This window comes from Protopterus annectens, chromosome 6.part0 (genome assembly GCF_019279795.1).
Source record: "Protopterus annectens isolate FY-2018-M chromosome 6.part0, PAN1.0, whole genome shotgun sequence".
NCBI lineage: Eukaryota > Metazoa > Chordata > Ceratodontiformes > Protopteridae > Protopterus > Protopterus annectens.
The window spans coordinates 1,227,139,096-1,227,159,440 of NC_056737.1; the positions used below are offsets into that span (position 1 = coordinate 1,227,139,096).

Consider the following 20,345-nt stretch of genomic DNA (forward strand, 5'->3'; position numbering starts at 1 on the left):
GCATAAGATTCAATCTCACTGAGTCCTTGATCCATAAATGACTGCAGTCTGCAGTCTATGACAGTTTGCACATTTGGTAGGTATATAATACTTGGTTTAACTTCTCCGGATTTCTAAAACCATGGCAAGAATGGACCCCATTCCTAAGTCAGGGTGTAAGTTAATTTCATGAAATTAATATTGCATCAGTGTTTGACATTAGCCAAAAGTGTTCTTTGCAGCACCAGCAATATGCCTGTAATTAACTCCTTTGACAATGCATATGGAATTAAATGTTCTAGTAGCATATCTAAGTAGAACTGATTCTTTTTCATTAGACCCATCATTCCTACTACTATTGGAACTGTCTATCTTTCTTCTGCATTGCTCTTGTTTACGCCTGCAAATCCTGTTATGTAAGCCTTTGTGTCTCTTTGTGGGTAAACCCTGTAATCACTATGTGCAGCAGTTCAAATGACCAATGCTGCTTTTGTCAATTTTTCATGACTACTATATTTGATTTTCTAGCATCTGTTTATTAAACTGTTGGTAATGGGTGATCCCATGTGATGTATATTTCATCAATCTTATTGTGCTTTATGGTTCCTGTTTCCACTGCTGCTCAATTGCTTCTATATTGTACTGTTTGCACAATCCCCAATGCAACAGACTTGCCACATTATTGTGTCTTTCAATGTACAGGCCCTCTACCATAAATGTATCACACCCAGCAAGATGATGCGCCACTGTTTAAATTTTTGTTTAAAAACTGCATTTGTCTGTTATTTCCACATATTCAATGTTCTTTGTAAACCAATGCGTGTGTAATCCACTGTCCTGGGCTGTCTTTATTAACCTTTCATCTTTTGATTGTATTTCACCTCTCCTTAACTATTCCTACATCAAACCTGGAACAACATGACGTTGTTCCATAAGACCACTATAATGACCACTATATTCATGGCTTTTCCACATTTCTTTCATTTTTATCTGACCCGTCATATATTCTTTCTTTTGTTTTTGGCACATTTACTTGCTGATTGACTTTTGTCTACCTCTGGTTTAATTTCCATTCTCAATGACTTTCTTGGACTTAGATGCTATGCCTTTGTTTGTAAGTTGTGCAGTATAGAAGGATTTCCCCATTAATGTAGGCATGTGATGGTCAAAGGCTAGATTACTATCTTTGTGTGTCCCTAGGTCCCTGACAACTGGGTCAATTCTAAAGGGTGCGTTGTCAATATGATAGTTACCAGGGGTGGATGACTTAACAAAGGATGCTATTATGCATTTTTTGGCATTTAGTTTTAGTCTATGGCTATGACACCAGTTGTTTGTCTGTGTCAGTCCCTTCTGGAGAACATTTGTGTCAGTGTTCAATTCAATGACAGCTCCTAATTTGCAATCGTCTGCAAATTTAGTCAGCTAGAGACCACTGATATTGGCATTGACTTCAGAGAAGTAAATGCCAAAAAGGAGCTGTCCAAGGACTGATCCTTGAGGGACTCCACTTGTGACTGGCCTCTTTGTAGAGGCAGACTCCCAAGTTCTGTCTTCTTCAGTCCTGTGATGTACAAATTTGTACCTAACCTCTTGAGTTTCTCAACAATGCCCAAGTGGGATATTGTGTCAAATGCCTTGGCCAGGTCAAGGTGGGCTGTGTGAACCATTTTGCCCTCATCCATTGCTTTTGTGACCTTCTCAAAGAAGTTCACCTAGTTGAGTAGGCATGATCTGCCCTCGACAAAACCAAATTAGGTTGGGTCCAGTGTCTGGAGGTTTACTATATCACTATTGATCATTTCCATGATAATTCTTTCCATGGCTTTACATATAAGACTAATGAGACTTATGGGTCTGTAATTTCCATGGCCTGTAGATGGCCCACCTTTGTGCAGAGGGATGATTGTTGCTGTTCTCTATTCATGAGGCACAAAGCCTATTTGGAGGCTATAGTTAAGTAGCATTTCCAGAGGCTCTGATAGATCATGTTTCATGCCATTTATAAGACATTTTGGGATATTGTCTGGGACCACTGATGCAATGTTATTGGCCCTTGAGAGAGCATTAAGGATCTATTCCTAGTGATAGCTAGAGGAGTTATATTTGATAATATTTCTTGAGGGAAAACTGAGGAGCGGAGAGAGGGGTAAAGTTGGAGCTGAATTTATCAGCGAGTAGGTTTGCTATATCTTCTGGCTCAGTATTGTTCTCTATTTACAATGAGCTCTGCACTCAATTGTGTATTGATTTGAGGATGTAGACAGAGCTAAATAATGCCTTGTGGTTGTCCTTGGCCTGGGAGGCCAAATTCACATCACATTTGGCTTTAGTAGACTTTATTTGTCCTGTGCGACCACGGTGGTGCAGCAGTTAGCATTGTCACCTCACAGCAAGAGGTTCTCTGGTTCAATCCTTGGCTGGGGCACCTTCTGTGTGGAGTCTGCATGTCCTCCCTGTGGTCATGCGGGTTTCCTCTGGGTGCTCCAGTTTCCTCCTACATCCCAAAGACATGCTGGAGGTGGATTGGATACTCTAAATTGGACGTGAGTGTGTGTATGTGTGTACCTTCCGTGGAAGGTTGGGTGCCAGGCTGGCAACTCAACACCTTAAAACTCCACTGCCAATCATGAGCGCACAGGTGATCCACTGTGGCGACTCCTAACTGGGAAACACTGAAAGAAGAAGAAGAAGACTTTATTTGTCCTCTGAGATGTTTATTTAGTTTTATGAAAGTGATTTTATCCTGCTTGGTGCTGCATCTACAAATTTTTGTCATGATTTTGTTTCTTCTGCTATACAGCCTATTGGTTTTGTGAGTCCTCCAGGGTGGCTTATTTTTTGAGTTAGTCCTGTGCTTCTTCCAGGTGGGTACAGCTGCCTCTATGTAGCTATTAACATGCTTCTACAGGGTTTCTGTGAATGGCTCTGCATAGGCAGCAGTGTTCTCAGGGTTTATGGGGGCTTGGAATTTTGCCAGGTTATCACTCAATAGCAGGAGGTTAGCTTTAGAATAACTCCTGAATATTCTGGCTTTATATGAGGTCTAGGTTTTATTTTTACTTCATAGGAGACCATTTTGTGGTCTGACTTTACCAGGGAAGACATTACAATATGAGGTGTGCAGCACCATCCCATATTATTGAGGACCAAATCCAGTATGGCTGCACCCCTTTTTGGTGTATTGGCTATCTGGTTCAGGCAGTTTTTGTTTACAAAATCCAGGAATCCCTGAGCCTGTACATTTGGTGTCATATAGAATTCCCAGTTAATTGTGTGATAATTAAAGTTACCCATGAATATGGTATTGGGTTGGATGATGAGTGTTTCCAATAAGTTTAAATATATGGTATGGGTTTCCTGGGTCATAGAGGGGGACCTATAGCTGGAAAGGAAGTGATATTGGATTTTGCCTATGGTGATTTGAACATGGAGCAGCTCAAGTGCATTGTCCTGTCTGAATAGCCTTCAGGTATATTTATTTTGATGTAAGTAGAGACACCTCCATGTTTAATCCATGTGTGTGTATTAACTGGTCTAAATGCGTGGACGGCATTATAACCTTGCACTGTTGATGTGCTCTCCGGGGCTTTAAACCATGTCTCAGTTACCACACAGACATCGGCATTCTTGAGGGTGATGACAGCTTCTAGGGAGTGGAGTTTTTTTTTAGATATGTATAAAGTTCCACAACTACAGAGCTGTACATGTAACCAATACCAAGGAGGCCTGTTCCCTCTTCAAAGTGAGGCATATATAATCTTGGTATACACTGATTTTTTTTTTTAATATCGTTTAACACGTGTGAAGCATTATTCTTGTTTTCCTGTCCATCTGTCCCAATACCTTTTGGGACTAGTCAGTCACACCAAAAGTGTAAGTTAGAAAAGGAAGAGCAATTTGGTTTATAGCTCGGGCTTTATTCCTAGATGTCAAGACTGTTTTCAATATATGTTTTAGTCTTCTGATGTACTATATTCCTTACTGAGGTTTATTTGCATTTGTTTGTGATTTACTGCTAATCCTTCATCAAGTCACAAAAATGTATACCTGCACATACTCCTTTATATCATATTTCTGACCCAGACTATTTCTTGGTACTGCAACTTGCCTGCTTTAAATATTGCTTTTGCACATTTATCAAGACGTAATGACATTCTTCCATCATCTGAGAAAGTTTTAACCACTTGCAGATTTGCTTTCAACTTCTCATCTGATGAACTGTGTACTTTTAAGTCAGCCACAAAAAGTATATGAGAAGTCTTTAATCAAGGTTGTTTCCTGGGAACCAACTTGTAACCTTAACCTAATCCATTAAGTAAACAGTTTAATGGGTTAAAGGCAAGACAAAATATCAGCGGTGACAAAGAATCACCCAGGAATATCCCCCTTTGAATTTTTATCCATGGGATAATAATTTGCCCTTTGTCATGGCTTAACTGCAAAGTTGTTTGTCACTGTTTCATGGTCACTGTAATGTAATTGATCAGTGTAGGGTGTATCGTATACGTCTGTAAGCACTCCTTTATCCTTGAATGTGAGATACTGTCAAATGTTACTTTGTAATCTATGCCATACTTAGATTCTTCTCCTTTTTATAATTTTCTGTTATGGTTTTATTTAGAAACAAATGATCCTTTGTTCTGTATGACTTTCTTTTGTAACGTTTTTGTTCTTTTGCCATGTTTCAGTTTTTTTTCCTGTCTGCATCAGTTCTGCTATATAGTTTGTACAACATCAGAAGGAAAGTTATTGGTCTGTAACTTTTAGGATGGCTTACAGGTTTAGTGTAAAATAGTAGGACTATTTTTTTCTTGTTGTTAACCAGGTTGGTGTCCATTCAGAATGTGCATATAAGTAATGCTTACGCAGGGAAAAATCTTTTTGCAAAGATGTTAATACTTTTAGCCAGACGTTAGGTACAGCATCTGGGCCTGGGTTTTCTACTTAGGAGATTTTCTCAAATTTGTTTCAGTTTCTTTGGTTGTTACTTTATCCCATTTCATATATTCTAGGTTTGAACTTGTTAATGTTTCATTTAATTCTACTATTCATTCAGTATCTTTTTATGTGACACAGGTCATCATAAATGTTTCTGCAAAATGTGTTTACTTCTTCTTTTCTTTGTGGTGTTTCTACTCATTTTTCTTTTTTCCCAGTTCTCAATAAAACTTTTTTGGGTCATTAATGAATTCCTTATTTGGTACTTTTCCTTTATATTTATCTGTATATTTTGTAAGTTGTTCTGTCTGTGCTCTGATATCTTTAGTTTATTATTTGCAGTAGAGTCTCATACACCCTGGTCTGTTCTGATACCTTGCGTTGCTTTTTTCACATCTATCTTTCTAAGTGTTTTTGTTGATCTAGTCCCTCTTCTATATTCTTCTAACAGTGACACCTCTTGTTTTTAATTGCTTGAGTTTTCTCCATTCATTGATTCCATGATGGCATTTAATGTCTTCCCTTCCTTTCCCTTATTATCCTGTGTTTTTATGATAAGCCTTTATCTGTTATTAATTTAACTGCACAGTAATATGACCTATTTACTTTTCTTATATCACTTGAATTTCTGTTTATAGTTTTGGTTACTGTTTCCATCTGTTTTACCAAGCTTCTAACATTTTGGGTCTTATTTACATTCCATAATTTATTTCTTTCATCGATCTGCAAATATCTGTCTTAAATCAAGCAACTGTTCCCTTTGATCATTTTCTTCATAACTGAGAACATTTTTTATTCTTTGTTTCCTGTGTGCATTCTACAGAACATTCTAGAAAATCTTCTTCAGACATTTCCTCTTCAGCTACATCCTGCATAATCTGCTGCTCCTTCATATGGGAACTTATTGGCACATTACTCCACAACACTGCCTGCGTCATAGTTGCCACTGTTTCCTGCTCTTCCCCTTGTTGTGCAACTCCAGTTGACCTTTTGCACCAGTTTCCTACTGAATGCTCCAGAGCATTATCATATGGCAAGTCATCTGATGCCCCCCATTCCGCCTATTTCTCCTTAGTTTTGGGGACTCATTATTCCATCATGCTGTGACATTACTTGTGTTGGATTTTCTACACTATGTCCTTTACTTCACAGGTAATCCATAACTTCAGTTTCTATTTCTTAATCTTTTCAATTACTAATCCTCTTTTCTTCTTTCTCCTTCTGTTTTCTTATTTTTTTGTGTTGTGAAATTTTCCACAACTGAGTGCCACTGCCTCTGTTTCTCTTCAAAGATCTTTAGTACTGCTTTTCCTATTGATTAGTTTTGCTTTCTACTTTGCATAAATATTGCACCATATTAAATCCCTTTTTCTTTCTCATGTCCGTATATGGGTCTATATTATAACAATGAACGATTAAATGATCAAACACTGTTATATCGACCAAAACAGTGAATGGACGGGACAGCAATTTTTTTTCCCATGGAAAAAAAATCGCTGGTCCCAAAAAAAAAAAAAAAAGAACACTAGACACTAAATATACCAACTCCAAGATCACACTACAGAGGAGGAAATGGCACATCCTAGACAATGGATCAGCGATTTTTTTCCCAGGGAAAAAAATCGCTGTTCCGGCCGTTTGCTGTTTTGCCGGTTTGACGTTTAGGGGTCACTGTAACAAAGTTCAATCATCTGATCGTTTGCTGCTCTAAAGTAGACTCCATATTTCATATTTAGATGTCTCCCACTCAACCTTTTTCTCCTTAAGTTTGGGACTCATAGTTCCATCATGCTGTGATACTACCTGTGTTGAATTTGCTACACTAAATCCTTCACTTGACAAATATTCCATAACTTCAGTTTCTGTTTGACATTTACTTTACTAAACCTTTGTTATACATTTCCCCTTTGTTTTCTTATTTTTTGGATTATGAGATTTTCTATATCTGGATGTCTTTGCCTATATTTCTCTTCAAATATATTTACAGCTGTTTTTTATATTAATTAGTTTGGCTTTCTCCTTTGCATAAATATTCACCATATCAGATCTCTGTTTCTTTCCTACACTTGGCAGACATATAACTATACAGCTTGTATGATGTTATGGCATTCCTGGTGGCTACTAAAGAACATTATGTTCTTCTTCTTGTGTTTCTATATTCCTGTTGTCTATGAAATGGGCATAGGCTTGTGCAGACTTTCATTTGCATTGCGTAACCATTAGTCAGAATGTGTTTTATTTTACTTTTGTGTGGCATAAACATGAACTGTAAAAAGATTGCTTAATAGCAATCATACACAATGGGGCTTTAACCTTTGCACAACTTATGTATGGATCTTAAAATGCTATGCTTCAATGAAAAACTGCAAATATCATCTCCTCAACCCATCATTTTTACAGCATATATGAATGTTATATTTTTCAAAAGGTTTGAAGATGATCAAGTAATCTTCTTCATATAACTTGTGAGACCATTTCTAATTTGAACTAAGGAGTCTGGTGCATGTCAACAACTTAATCATTTAATATAAATCAAAGAAAAAGCATAATTGTATACATGCTTTCACCAGGGCAGTAATTATAATTGTAATACTATTGCCTGATGTTTAGTTCACATGGTTTTCTCCATATATGCTGTTGAACTACCAAGGTTTAATAAAGTGATAATTGGGCAAAATATTGCAGTCTGTTTTATCTTTACTGAGAATGTCATAAATTGCAGTTGTACAGTATGTGAAAATGTATTTAGCTATAAAACACTATCACTCCTAACAGTAGTTTGGTATTTCTATTATTTATAACATTCAGTTCATACTGTTGCTTATGGAGTATTGCATTTTTATTTACATCATATAAAATGTAACTGGATTCTGTATTAGAAATTTGTGAAGAAATCTAATAAGAAAGTTGATATTCATGGTACACTGTGCTTATACAATTATATTTCTATAAATTTTATGTTGTAGGCATTTTCTTACACTTCTGATAAGGAGATCCGGAGAGATGACTTGTGTCTTGATGTTTCAAGACAAAATGGCCCTGTTGTTATGCTAAAATGTTACCATATGAGATTAAATCAAATGTGGGAGTATGATACTCAGGTATGTGTTTGGCTAATGTTTCTATGAATTGAATTTTTGTTCTAAAATTATTATGAGATTAGTCTTTAAAAGCAAATGCCAATAATTACTAATAAAGAATAACTAGCAGAACCCTCCAAAAACACTAGTAAGTATAGATTTCAAAACATCTGTCATGGTCTTTTATTGGAAGGTATATTAGTAAAACAAAAAAAAATCATGTTATTGTTTCAGATTTATTTAAAAGGAGTACATTTATATTGATAATATGCAGGCATTCATATAACAGTTTAATCTAATTTACTTTGTTCTATGAACATAAACAAGGTTGCTCATCAAATGAATATGGCTTGATCTTGGCTAGAGAATCCACCACTGGTGCCAAAAAGAAAGAATAGAACATTGAAAAAAGCACAGCTATGTGAGGTACTCACCATTAGAGTAGATAATGACCTTACCCATGTCTTGAATATATCTGAATAATACACCTTGCTCTACATACCCTCTACTGGTTCAACTTTCCTTAGAACATTATAACATGGGGTGTATCTACCAACAGTTACAACGTATGTAAGCTAAGCTTAGTTCAGCCTATGTCTGCTCTGTTTGCCAAAAATGAATAGCCAGCCAAATGTTACCTTTGATACAAATTCCTAAAAGAGATTTTTTTTGTTGGCAACAAGTTATGAATGGTTAGTTTATACTACTTCTAAAGATGCTGATGTATGTTAAGAATCTGTTCACTCCAAAACATGCCATAAAATTGCAGTGTGCAAAACTAGGCCTCACTAACATATTCTGTCTGACTGGATTCCAGCATAGGGCACATATCAGGATATATAGGCAGCTGCTCAAAGATAAATAGCACAGCCACACCACAAAAACATGTGGAAAGATGCCATTTGCAGGGTGTGGGTGATGCAGATATACCAAACGTGTTACTGCACAATGATAGAAATTGTGCGATATACAGAGCAGACAATGAGTGCATAATGATGTGTAAATGAGGAACCTCTATGCATTTAAGATATATAGAATGAACCCAAAACTCAGAACCAATTCAGAGATCAATAAAGAGATGCCATTGCTATGACTTGTGATGCGCATGACCAGAACTGTGTAGGAATTGCGTCAGTAGAAGTAGTAGTACAGCAGCATGTGATGAGAGCCGCTGTCACAGCCAATACTTGCAATGTTGTGTGCTGCACCCATCTGCACCAATGGAGATGCTACACACAGTGTCTCATTTACAACAGTCGGACAGATCAACAGATGAAAGATTGTTTCTGAATGGACAAGGATGCTGTAAAGGGCCTAAGTGAACAGTGCTTTCCACAAGTGGAATAAAGGGAAAATGTGTGGTGTAACCATTCTTGTAGGCACAAAGTTAGGTGTTGTGCTGCCAATATTAAAGATAATGTCAGCATCAGGTTTATGAATCCTAACCAGTCTTCACAAAATGATGCTACATAGTATACAAATACATACCAGATGGCAGTTGCAGTGCATATTACGGATGCTTTTTGGTAGGTAATATTTGCTACCAATGACCACAGGAACATTGCTATCTCACTTTGCTTGCACTCCAGGTGACTGTGCAATACTGCAGTTGAAATCATGGATACCCCTGACCATCGGTGCAATGTCATGCATAGCAGCTGTCTATGCCTGGATAAGTAGTTTGCAAATTAGCTGAAGGATTCTGAGGTCCAGACACATATCAGGAGAATTACCATATTCATGGATTCTCTGAAACCACCACCATCTCACACATGTGGTGGGTATACACATCTCAAAGGCAGTGCACATGTGAGATACAATATAGGATGGAGACTTACATATAGTAAGCCCAAAATAGTCATTTCACAGAATATTCTCTTTTCAGCAAGATATGGAAAACTCAGAGTTAGCGTATATTACTTGGGAGGAGTGACCCTCTGTAAAAAAAAGTTTAAAGGAGAGGAGTGATATTCAATATTTGCTTTTCTCTTTTGTCTTTTATTTTTTTTTTTAGTGTGATGACATTTAAATATGGAGCTATGTTAATCATATCTGTGTGCAGTGCACTTCCCGTACATATATGAGTGAGACATGCTTGACCATTTAGTATGAGGCATGCGATGTCTATGCCAGTGCATGTGGTAACTGTACATGCATTGTACACTGGTGCATTGCTACACTGCATGACACAGGATTTACAAACATGTGTCTGTGTGCCCAGTTCTACCATACTGCTTCTGGATGACACCTGATAAGTGGCCATGGCTTCTTCTTGGAGTGATAAGAGCAGGGCTGCTGCAAGGTATTGCACAGAACAGCACGATTTTCCTTTTTTTTCCCTGCACAGTGGTTTAAACAATTATATATGTTACCGTCATACTGTTGTAAAAGATGTGCAAGATGTCGATTGCACTTTTTATCATGTTAACAGTGGTTAGATAGCACAGCAATTATGCAGATGAAGGCAGATAGCATCAGTGTCTGGAAATCATTTTACATTTGCAATGTACTACCCATACCCATCTTTCCAATGCATGCATGTACCATTTATTATAATGTATGTGACCTCTGTGCACATACAAACAGCATGGGTATGCACACTCTGCCCTGGTGCAGTGCTATATTGCATAATGTAATTTACAAACGTAGATCTGTATTTACAGGGCTACCATATTTCTTTTCTACTAGACTACTGAGTGGCCATGGATTCTTCTGTTAGTGGTAATAGTAGGACTCCTGGATGATGTGTCAGGGATAACAGCTTTTTCCTATTCTTCCTGCTCAGGAATTTTAAAAACGTGTTGTTTTGCCACTACATTTGGCCTTTGAAAAAGTGGATACCTTGTAATAACTGAACCAGGTCTTGAGAAATGCTACTGGCATCGGACATTCTAGGGTACAATGTCAGTTTTATTACAATGTCCAAAGGCAGCTGTAACATGACCTCCACTGCCAGTAGGAAGCTGTGGTTCAGGAAACTGAGCAACAAAAGTACTGTAAGTATTTTTGTTTGGTTATCTCCCTTCCTAGTAGCATGTATACTGCAGTAGTGGTGTGCTTAACAGTATACATTTTGTAGTGCAACTGTTGTTAAGCATCATCTTATAATCTGTCACTGAAGGCATGAGTGCCTCTGCAGGCAGTGAGGTATGCATGTGTTTTATTACAGTCCTCTGTACAACTGTATGTGTGTTTTATCATCTGTATTTCTGATAATGTTTCTCATTGTGTCATGGTTCTGCAATTCTAGTTGTGAAAGAGAAAGATGAGAGGCCAAATTCACCTTTGTATTTGCCACCCACTATATCAATTGCTGAGTCACACATGCTCACCAGGTCTGCCTTTCAGGAAGTAGACAGAGGCCCATCTGCTGGATGTGATGAGGAAGAGACCCTGGTACACTCTCTGTCTGTCTCTTAGGAGCAGGCAGTAACTCATCTCCTGAAGATGGATTGGAGGAGTCTGCAGTATAATCCCATCACGAGGTACAGAGGCTGGTCACTGCTGAGGTACACCAATATCTGGATGCATGATGAAATTACTATTGTTTCAGACTATGCTGTTAGCCAAAAGTGCTCTTTGCAGCACCCACAATGTGTCCAGAATTGACTCCTTCTGCAATTTATTATGGGATAAATGTATCCGTAGCATATCAAAATACAACTGTAAATTTCTTTTTTATGAGACCCATTGTTCCCACTACTATTGGAACTGTCTGAGTATCCTTCTTTCACATTGCCCTCATTTCTGCCTGCAAATCCTGGTATTTTCTGACTTGCTCAGAAATTTTAAAGATGTGCTATTTTTCCACTACAATTGCCCTTTGAAGAAGTGGATACCTTGTATGAGCTGAACCAGTTCTTGGGTGATGTTGCTCGCATCACACATTCTAGGGAGCAGTGTCACTTTTGTTACAATGGCCATGTACTAGGGCACTGTAATCACTGGATGTAGCAATCTCACTGATCTATGTTACTTGTGTCTCCTTTTCATGAACTATTATACCTGGTTTTCTTGTATCCATTTTTTGAACACATTCATCAATAATCTACCAACTGTTTGTGTATGTCCATGCACTCTCCTTGCCACCTTTTCTGCGTATACCACCCCTATTTGTTTGCATATGTGTTCCAAGTTTGTCTGTTTGCTTCTGCAACCTGGTCCTCTCCCTGTATCCCATGCACACCCATCCATTGGTACTTTCCCTATGTATCCTCCTACTGTAAATAAATAAGACAGCTGTGTCTCTTGTGAGTCACACAGAAATTAGAACAGGTCAATTAAGGTTAACTACCTGCAAACTGAGGGTGGAGCTAGGAGCTAAACCTTCTTTTAATGGGCTAAAATAAAACATTCCAAGGCTTTACAAGAAACATTCATCTGGACTCTGCTACAACTTGCCGTGAAGGGAAGGTGAGTTTGTTTTTACTTTCCTGTATTTTGTACTGCTTTATTGCCTTCTATTTTGATTACTGTGGTCCATTTTCTTTACACTGTGTTTTACTTGTATTCTGCTTTTAACTGTATATTTAAACTAGGAAAGAAAACACAACTGTGTCTCTTGTGATTCACTCAGAAATTAAGTTTTTATCCAACCACCCACTCTGGTGCTGTAGTGATTTTAAGCTCAAGTGTCTTTCTAGTTACCTGCTCCTTTTCTTAATTTGACCACATATCTCCTTCCCTTTTCTCCTTCATTGGCTATCATGAGCAAGTGCAAAATTATCATTTTTGAAATCACTCCCCTTCAACTATTTAAATTTATTGTCCATCTTACTGATTTCTGTAGAAAGAAAATAAAAAGTGCCCACCTCTTCCAATCTATCTTGCTGTTTTAAAATTAGTCCTTCTCCACTTAGATAGCTAAAGCTTAAGTTACCCCCTCTTTCATAAATAACAGCTTAGTGGATGCTGCAGCTCTTAGGGTATTAGCCCATTTTTCCATCTTACCTTTAAAATCTGAAACACCTTCTCCAAGACCATCAATTACTGGTGTGCCCACATTCTGCCTTTCAGTAGTAATGTTGGAATTAGTATTTTTGTTTTGCACCTGGTGAGAGAAGGAGCATAGGAACATTATTTCCTGGGGACTGCTGATTATAGGAAAGCCTAATAACTGCTTCATAGGTTCCAGTTTGGAATGTGCTTATATTTTGCACCTGAAGAGAGAAGGAGCAGAATGCATAGATTCCTGACTCTTTCTGGTTGAGAAGTAAGTGTCTGTGTTTGACCTTCCTGATTTGTCTGGCTTATATTCAAGGCATCGACCAGGAAAAGGCTACAACAACCCTACACACCCTTGCATCATCTAGGACAAGACTGTGGATCACCAAACCCATCCTGAGGTAATGTAGAAATTGCCTCATATTTACTGACAACCAGTCGATTCTTAAACAAACTGATATGGTATATGAGAGATGTATTTACACAATGTCACTGGAGGCAAAACTCTCACATAATGTCAGTAAGGTTGTCTGTAGTACACACGCTGCACCTATCACTCACAATTCAAAGCAGACACATACAGTTACATATGCTGAGACACTTAAATGTAAACTTCCTAAACCCAAAAGACCTCCTAGATGAAGTACACATAACAAAAACCCTCAGCAAACTTGAATACACTCTTTCAAAACAAAACCCTCATCAACATATACAGCCACATCTCATGGAGCATCTACTTCTAAGCCCGTAAGGCAAGCCACCACAGAATCCAACATTCTAGTCATTGAAGACTCTATTGTGAGACACACTGATCTCCCTCTCAATAGACTGGGTAAGGAGAAAGTCACGGTCATTTGCTTATCAGGAGCCAGGATTTGCCACATTACACATGCACTCAGGTCATTTAATCACAGGTACCAGAATAACTCAGTAATAGTTCATGTGGGTGTAAATGACATGATATATGCCTCCCTAGACTATATGAAGAGAGACATCATGCAGCTCTCAGAATATGTGTCCCAGGATGGTATGAGCCTAACATGGAGCATGATTTTACTGTCTCCAAGGATGATGCCATAATACAAATAAAAGATGACTGACTTTGATAATTGGCTTATTTTCTGGTGTCATTCTATGGGGGTGCAATATTTGTCAGCATAGAAGGAGATGGTCAACAAACCATGCTGCCTTGACACAGATGGTCTGCAACATTCACCTCTAGGTGTTCAAATATCATCTAAAACATTGCCCTTTCCCATAGTGCCTTTTTAGGCAAGGCCAAACTAAAAGTACTTCCAACATAGCAAATCAAAACCAAGAAGGTCTAACGGTGTCACTACTCAATGCTAGGAGTCTAAACAAACAAAAAAAATAATAAATAAAAGTTCGCATCCTAGAAGCTCTCTTCATCCTTTAGAATGCTGATGGCTCTGCAGTCACTGAGACATGATTTAAAGCCACAGAGAGCACACCGACAGTGCAAGGTTATAATGCCTTCCACACATTTAGATCAGCTACTATACATATATGACTAAAGGTGGAGTGTTTCAATTTACATCAGAAATGAATATACCTCAAGGCCGGTCAAACATATTGCCTGATTTATTTGTATTTATATATATATATGTATATAAATACAATCTAATGTGACACATTCCCATTCTTCTTTTACCTCCACTTTTTCTGACATAATCAAGACCTCAATTCTTTTATAACCTCACTAATTTTCCACACCTATACAAGATTTCTTGCCACCTACCCAACTATACAAAATGTCACCAATAAAATGATTTTATCTGCATTCTCTGTTTTTACCCAGTCTTATCCCATAGTCCTTATACTTGATCATTAATTTATTCTCATTTTTAGACTCTTTATTTTATACACATTATAAAGCTTGCCTCAAAACCCTACATGTTTTGCATTTCCTCTGTATTATTACAGTCTTATTTACATTTCCTTTTTCCCAGGTATCATATATAAATGACATTCTTCATGAAACATCATACCTGCATTAAATTTCCTTAACATTTCCCTTTTCTTCTTTTTTCCATAGATTTTTATATGTATCTATCCCTTCACATCCATCCTTTCAGTAAAAAGTTCTCATAATCTGTGCATACAATTTTTATACCTTTCTGTAGATATTCTCCACATAACGCATATTGGCTGATAGTTTCTCAATTCATCACAAATGGTATATGTTTTTCTTTTTAAATGTCATGAAACTTTCTAGGTATTGCATATATTTTTCGGGTCTATATTATAAAGTCAAACGCTTACCTTATCGAATACCTAAACATCAAAACGTCGTTATCGAACCACATAAACACCGAATGCCCTAAACCGCAAAATTCAAAAAGTCGAACTGTCATACTTGTCCCACCCCACCGCCCGCTACATACTACCTACACAAACAAATTAAATAAACCACATACATACACTAACCAAAACCCTACTTCTAACCCTAAACTAAACCCTACTTCTAACCCTACACTAAATCTTACATATACCATCACGTATGCACTTAACTTAACCCGCACCCTAACCCTAAGGTCCGTAACTATTGCACACTTACCTTAAAAAGCTAAACCCAAACAAACTAAATAATCCACAAACGTACACTTAACAAAACCCTACACTAAATCTAACATACATTACCATCTATGCACTTACCTTAACCCACACCCTAACCCTAAGGTCCGTAACTATCGCACACTTACCTTACGGAGCTAGACCGCAGAAGGCCAACCATGACAATTCGACGTTTCTGCTTTTGCCTTTGGACATTCGATGTTTTTGTGGTTCAATGACAATGGGTCGATGTTTAGGTATTCGGTCTGGTAAGCGTTCGACTTTACAATATAGACCCTATTTTTCATATACAGTACTATGGTATCTTTCTTTGTTTTGCACATAACAAAATATATATGCAATGAGCAGAAAAAAAACACCCGGATACAATAAACTCACATTCTTTTCCATAGTATTAGATATTTTTTTGTAACTGGATTAAGCCTGAATCCCCTCAAACAATGAAGAAAAATCTAAATTTTTCTTTTTGTTTCAACATTCAGCATGCACATTAGTTTCAAGTACATATCTAAGCTCATCAATGAACCCTGTATTGGTAAGCCTTTTTTCTCTGAAAAGATAATCTAAAATTACTCTACAGATTAACTGTTACCATTATTTGCTGCATAAGTTCATCCTGCTTCTTTGTTACACTTTCTATCTTCTCAAATACCATACCCAAAAACTTAATATCCTTCAAGTGAAATATACCCAAGCTACAGAGTATCCCCAAATCTCTTACTTTCTTCTTTATTATCCTCACTTCTACAAGTCCCAAATTACTCTCCATGTTCTTCAACAACTTAACCATTTTATTTTTTTATTTTTTGCCATTAATATAATTTCATCTGCATTAACTAAAAGTCTTAGAATTTATGTTACAGTGGTAATCCATAGTTATCTTTCATTAATTCAATATCACACAGTTAAAACTTCATTAATTTATCACTAGACAAATAATGAGCTCACAATGGACATCTTTGATTTACATGTGTATTTATCTTTATTCTCCAAATTAGCGAAACATTAACTAACAGTGCAAGCATGAATATTCATATATACTTTGTAGTAAATTAATGAGTGAACCTCTTCACAAAGCCATAACAGCTGAATATATGTCATGCTTACTAATGCTCTAGATAGTCATATGCCTTAGATATATCATATACTAATGCTCCGTTAAGTTCCTTACTTATTTTCCAACTTTATCTCTACTTCCTTTTTGACTTCTCAACACGCGAGACATGCACTTACTTTTTATTTCCATAAACTCGCTCTGAACTTTCTTAACCCTGATGCTATCCTAAGACTGTATATCATATTTTTTCTCCTACAGAATTTTTTTAAGAAATATTGTACCTTCCCTTTAAAAAAATCTCAATGTTTCAAACCAATTCCTTCATTCTTTTATCTGTTTTTCAAATATTGCCACCTCCTTCTGAAAACATGAAATCTATGGCTTCTGTAACAAATTTTCAACTTCTTCTAACGAAATAGAGCAGGCCAGGTTTTGTTTTCATTCCATTACTTGTTACCCTCTTCACGAATAATCCTTTTTATACTTTCTTTTATAAGCTATTCAGCACTTAGTTCTCTAACTCCCATACTACTCCCGCAACTGATTAATCTCTTCTCTCCAATGTTCTGATAAAGACCATTTAGCTTTTAACCTATTAATACCTTTATTCATTCTAATTACACAGTCATCAATTCCAAAAAGAAAGAAAGAAGGAAAGAAAGAAAGAAGAAAGTGCCGTGATGTGGAAAACCAAGAATATATTTCCAATCTTTAAAAAAATGATGTAATTCCTCACTCTGCCTTATATAATCTCTCCTCCCCATTTAGAATTTTTCATTCCCTTCTTTTAAATTGTTTATTTTCAAAATCAGTTTGCATGATTTACTATCTTGCAAACATTTTTCAGTTTTCTACCTAATATCACAATTAAAATCAAATTGTTTTCATTGTATTAGTTGGAATGGGACAAAGTAAATACAAGGAAGTGGACGTTAGATGTGTTCTTAATGTGAAGGGCTGTGTAAGGCAGAGTATGAAAGAGTAAAAACAATTCCTAAGAAAAGATATGAGAAAGATTTGAGATGAGATGGATTAGAAAACTGAAGAAGAAGAGAGTATGACCTGCAACAGGGAAGTACTTCAGTGTCTGGTATTGGCCCTAGTTGCCAGGTAAGCAGAATAGATTTGACAGCAGAGACAAGACATTTGTCTTTTGAGTGAAGTTATCTATTAGGGCAGTACCATTTGAGAAGGTATTTAGAGTTGGACACTTTTCAGGTTGCTATAGAATGTTGCATGCTGTTATCAGTTGTGAGCAGTTCAGTTAGTTGGGCAGTTCCATCCAGTTTAGCTGTCTGATGGATATGCAGTGATACAATTTGCCTGATTTATTGTTTGTAAAATATTAGTTAGCTAGGTGGCCTGTAAATGAATGAAAATGGGTGGAGGGGTGCATAGAGAAGAACTGGGAGAAGGTAAGCAGTGGCTGTTGTTCTAGCATATTCTGTGAGAATTGGCTTGACTCTATACAACAGTCAAAATTTTTGATGTTTGTTTAACAGATGTAAAAGTGTAGGGGCAGGATTCACGAAGGCTTGCACTGAGTGTAAGAGACGTGCAACACTCCATGCAAGCCTCGCGATCCAGGAACAGCCCTAAGCTCCGTGTAAGAGACCAGCTAAAACGTCTCTTACACGGACTGGGCGTGGACATGCTAAATACCTCACTTGCATCCGAAAGGTATGCAAATGAGGTATATTAGCGATCCACGAAGCAGAAACCAGTCTGTGTAGGAGACGTTTTAGCTGCAGAAATGTACTCAGTTGACAACTGAGTACATTTCTGCAAATCCTAGCAGAGCCATGTCAGCTCCAAAACAAGGTTGCATATGACTCAGGCAGCATGCCAATGGCCAAATATGTGGCCATTGGCAATACAACCTGATGCCAAAATGATAAAATTATAAATTTTTTTTTTCGGCGATCGCCGATGTTTAAAACCAGCGCAGCCCCGCGCAAACGGGCTGCACTGTATAAAAACATAAAAAAGAAGGTTATAAACCCACAAATGTGGGTTCCATGCAATACATGGAATGACAATGCAGAGACCAGCAGACCAAAACCAACATGGCCACCGTGTAGTGGTTGCTAAGGGGGGAAGCTGAGTCTAAGACATGTAACTAAGCATTAGTAGGCAATCTCATGTAAATGAGGGGTTGGATACTGAATCTCACAGTCACATAGCAAATGAGCACAGTCTGAGTAGTGTAAGAGATACATAAGGGGGAGGAATAGAGTAGGAGATAGGTGACATCACAGGGGGGAATGGTAGAAAGAAATGCAGTTCATTGGAGGCCAGTGTAACATGACAGATGACAGGCACAGATCATGGAAAGAGGTGTGCCACTAGATAAGTCATGGAAAGTCAAGAAATGGAAGGTGTACACTGTTACTTACACCAAAGTTTCTTGCTGGGTGTGCATGCGCACGTGTGCGCACCATGAAGCGCGAATAGGACAGTGTGCATGCGTGTAAGGCAGTCTGAGCATGTGGGAGCATCTTGGGAGATGTTTAACACTGTTTGCGCGGGTGTGCGCGCGTGTAGGGCGGGCTGAGTATGTTGGAGGCTGTTGGCAGACGTATAACAGTGTTTGCACGGGTGTACGCACGTTTTAACCTGAATAAGTAGATTCTGATCCGTGTAAGCACGTGTGCATGCGTGTAAGCCACTGTGAGCGTGTTTCAGATAGTATGCATGTTGCTCCCCCCTGAGGAAACAGAGAGGAAAAAGGAAGCAACAGAATTAATAGGAAGCTAGCAGGGATAACTGCTAAAGCTAGCAGGTGAAAACAATTAGAAGCAGGCAATTACACAGGCAGAATAGTAGCCCAGCCCAGCACTTAAAACTCTGCAAACAGTAGTGCAGGATGTTTCCCTTAAGAGACACTGCTAGACAGGAGTAAGCTAATAGAAGTGAAAACTGAAAAAGCTGAACTCAGAGCAGAAATGTTAGGGGCTGCCATAGCTGTCATAATGAGACATAGGCGACTTGCTGAGGGTGGTGACAATGCAGATGGTGCAAGACAACCCACAGTGAGGAGACGGAGAAGAGTGTACAGGCCCAGGGTCACCTACCACGGGTTACATGAGCTGGAGATAGTAGAGCGCTATAGAGTGGACAGAAAGATCCTGCAGCAAATTGTTGAGCTGTGCAGGCCAGTCCATGTAGGAGACGTTTTAGCTGCAGAAATGTACTCAGCTGACAACTGAGTACATTTCTGCAAATTCCACAATGGAGCGATGTCATCTCCAAATAAAGGTTGCATATGACTCAGGCAGCATGTCATTGGCCAAATATGTGGCCATTGGCAAGATAACCCGATGCAAAAATATTAAAAATATAATTTTTTTTTTCGGCGATCGCTGATGTTTAAACCGAGCGCAGCCCCGCGCAAACGGGCTGCGCTGTATAAAACCATAAAAAAAAAAGCTTATAAACCCACAAATGTGGGTTTCATGCAATACATGGAATGACAATGCAGGGACCAGCAGACCAAAACCAACATGGCCACCGTGTAGTGGTTGCTAAGGGGGGAAGCTGAGTCTAAGACATGTAACTAAGCATTAGTAGGCAATCTGATGCAAATGAGAGTTCAGATACTGAATCTCACAGTCACATACCAAATGAGCACAGTCTGAGTAGTGTAAGAGATACAAAAGGGGGAGGAATAGAGTAGGAGATAGGTGACATCACAGGGGGGAATGGTAGAAGGAAATGCAGTTCATTGGAGGCCAGTGTAACATGACAGA

The 20,345-nt window shown here is 38.0% G+C and overlaps 1 protein-coding gene across 1 annotated transcript in view; it reads left to right on the forward strand.

The window, feature by feature from the left end:
* Nucleotides 1-20,345, forward strand: part of GALNT13 (polypeptide N-acetylgalactosaminyltransferase 13) — a 1,383,758-nt gene that overhangs the window by 1,214,216 nt on the left and 149,197 nt on the right. The window contains exon 9 of the mRNA XM_044074835.1: nt 7,887-8,021. Coding sequence (XP_043930770.1) covers nt 7,887-8,021 — 135 coding nt within the window. The remainder of the gene's footprint in view (nt 1-7,886; nt 8,022-20,345) is intronic.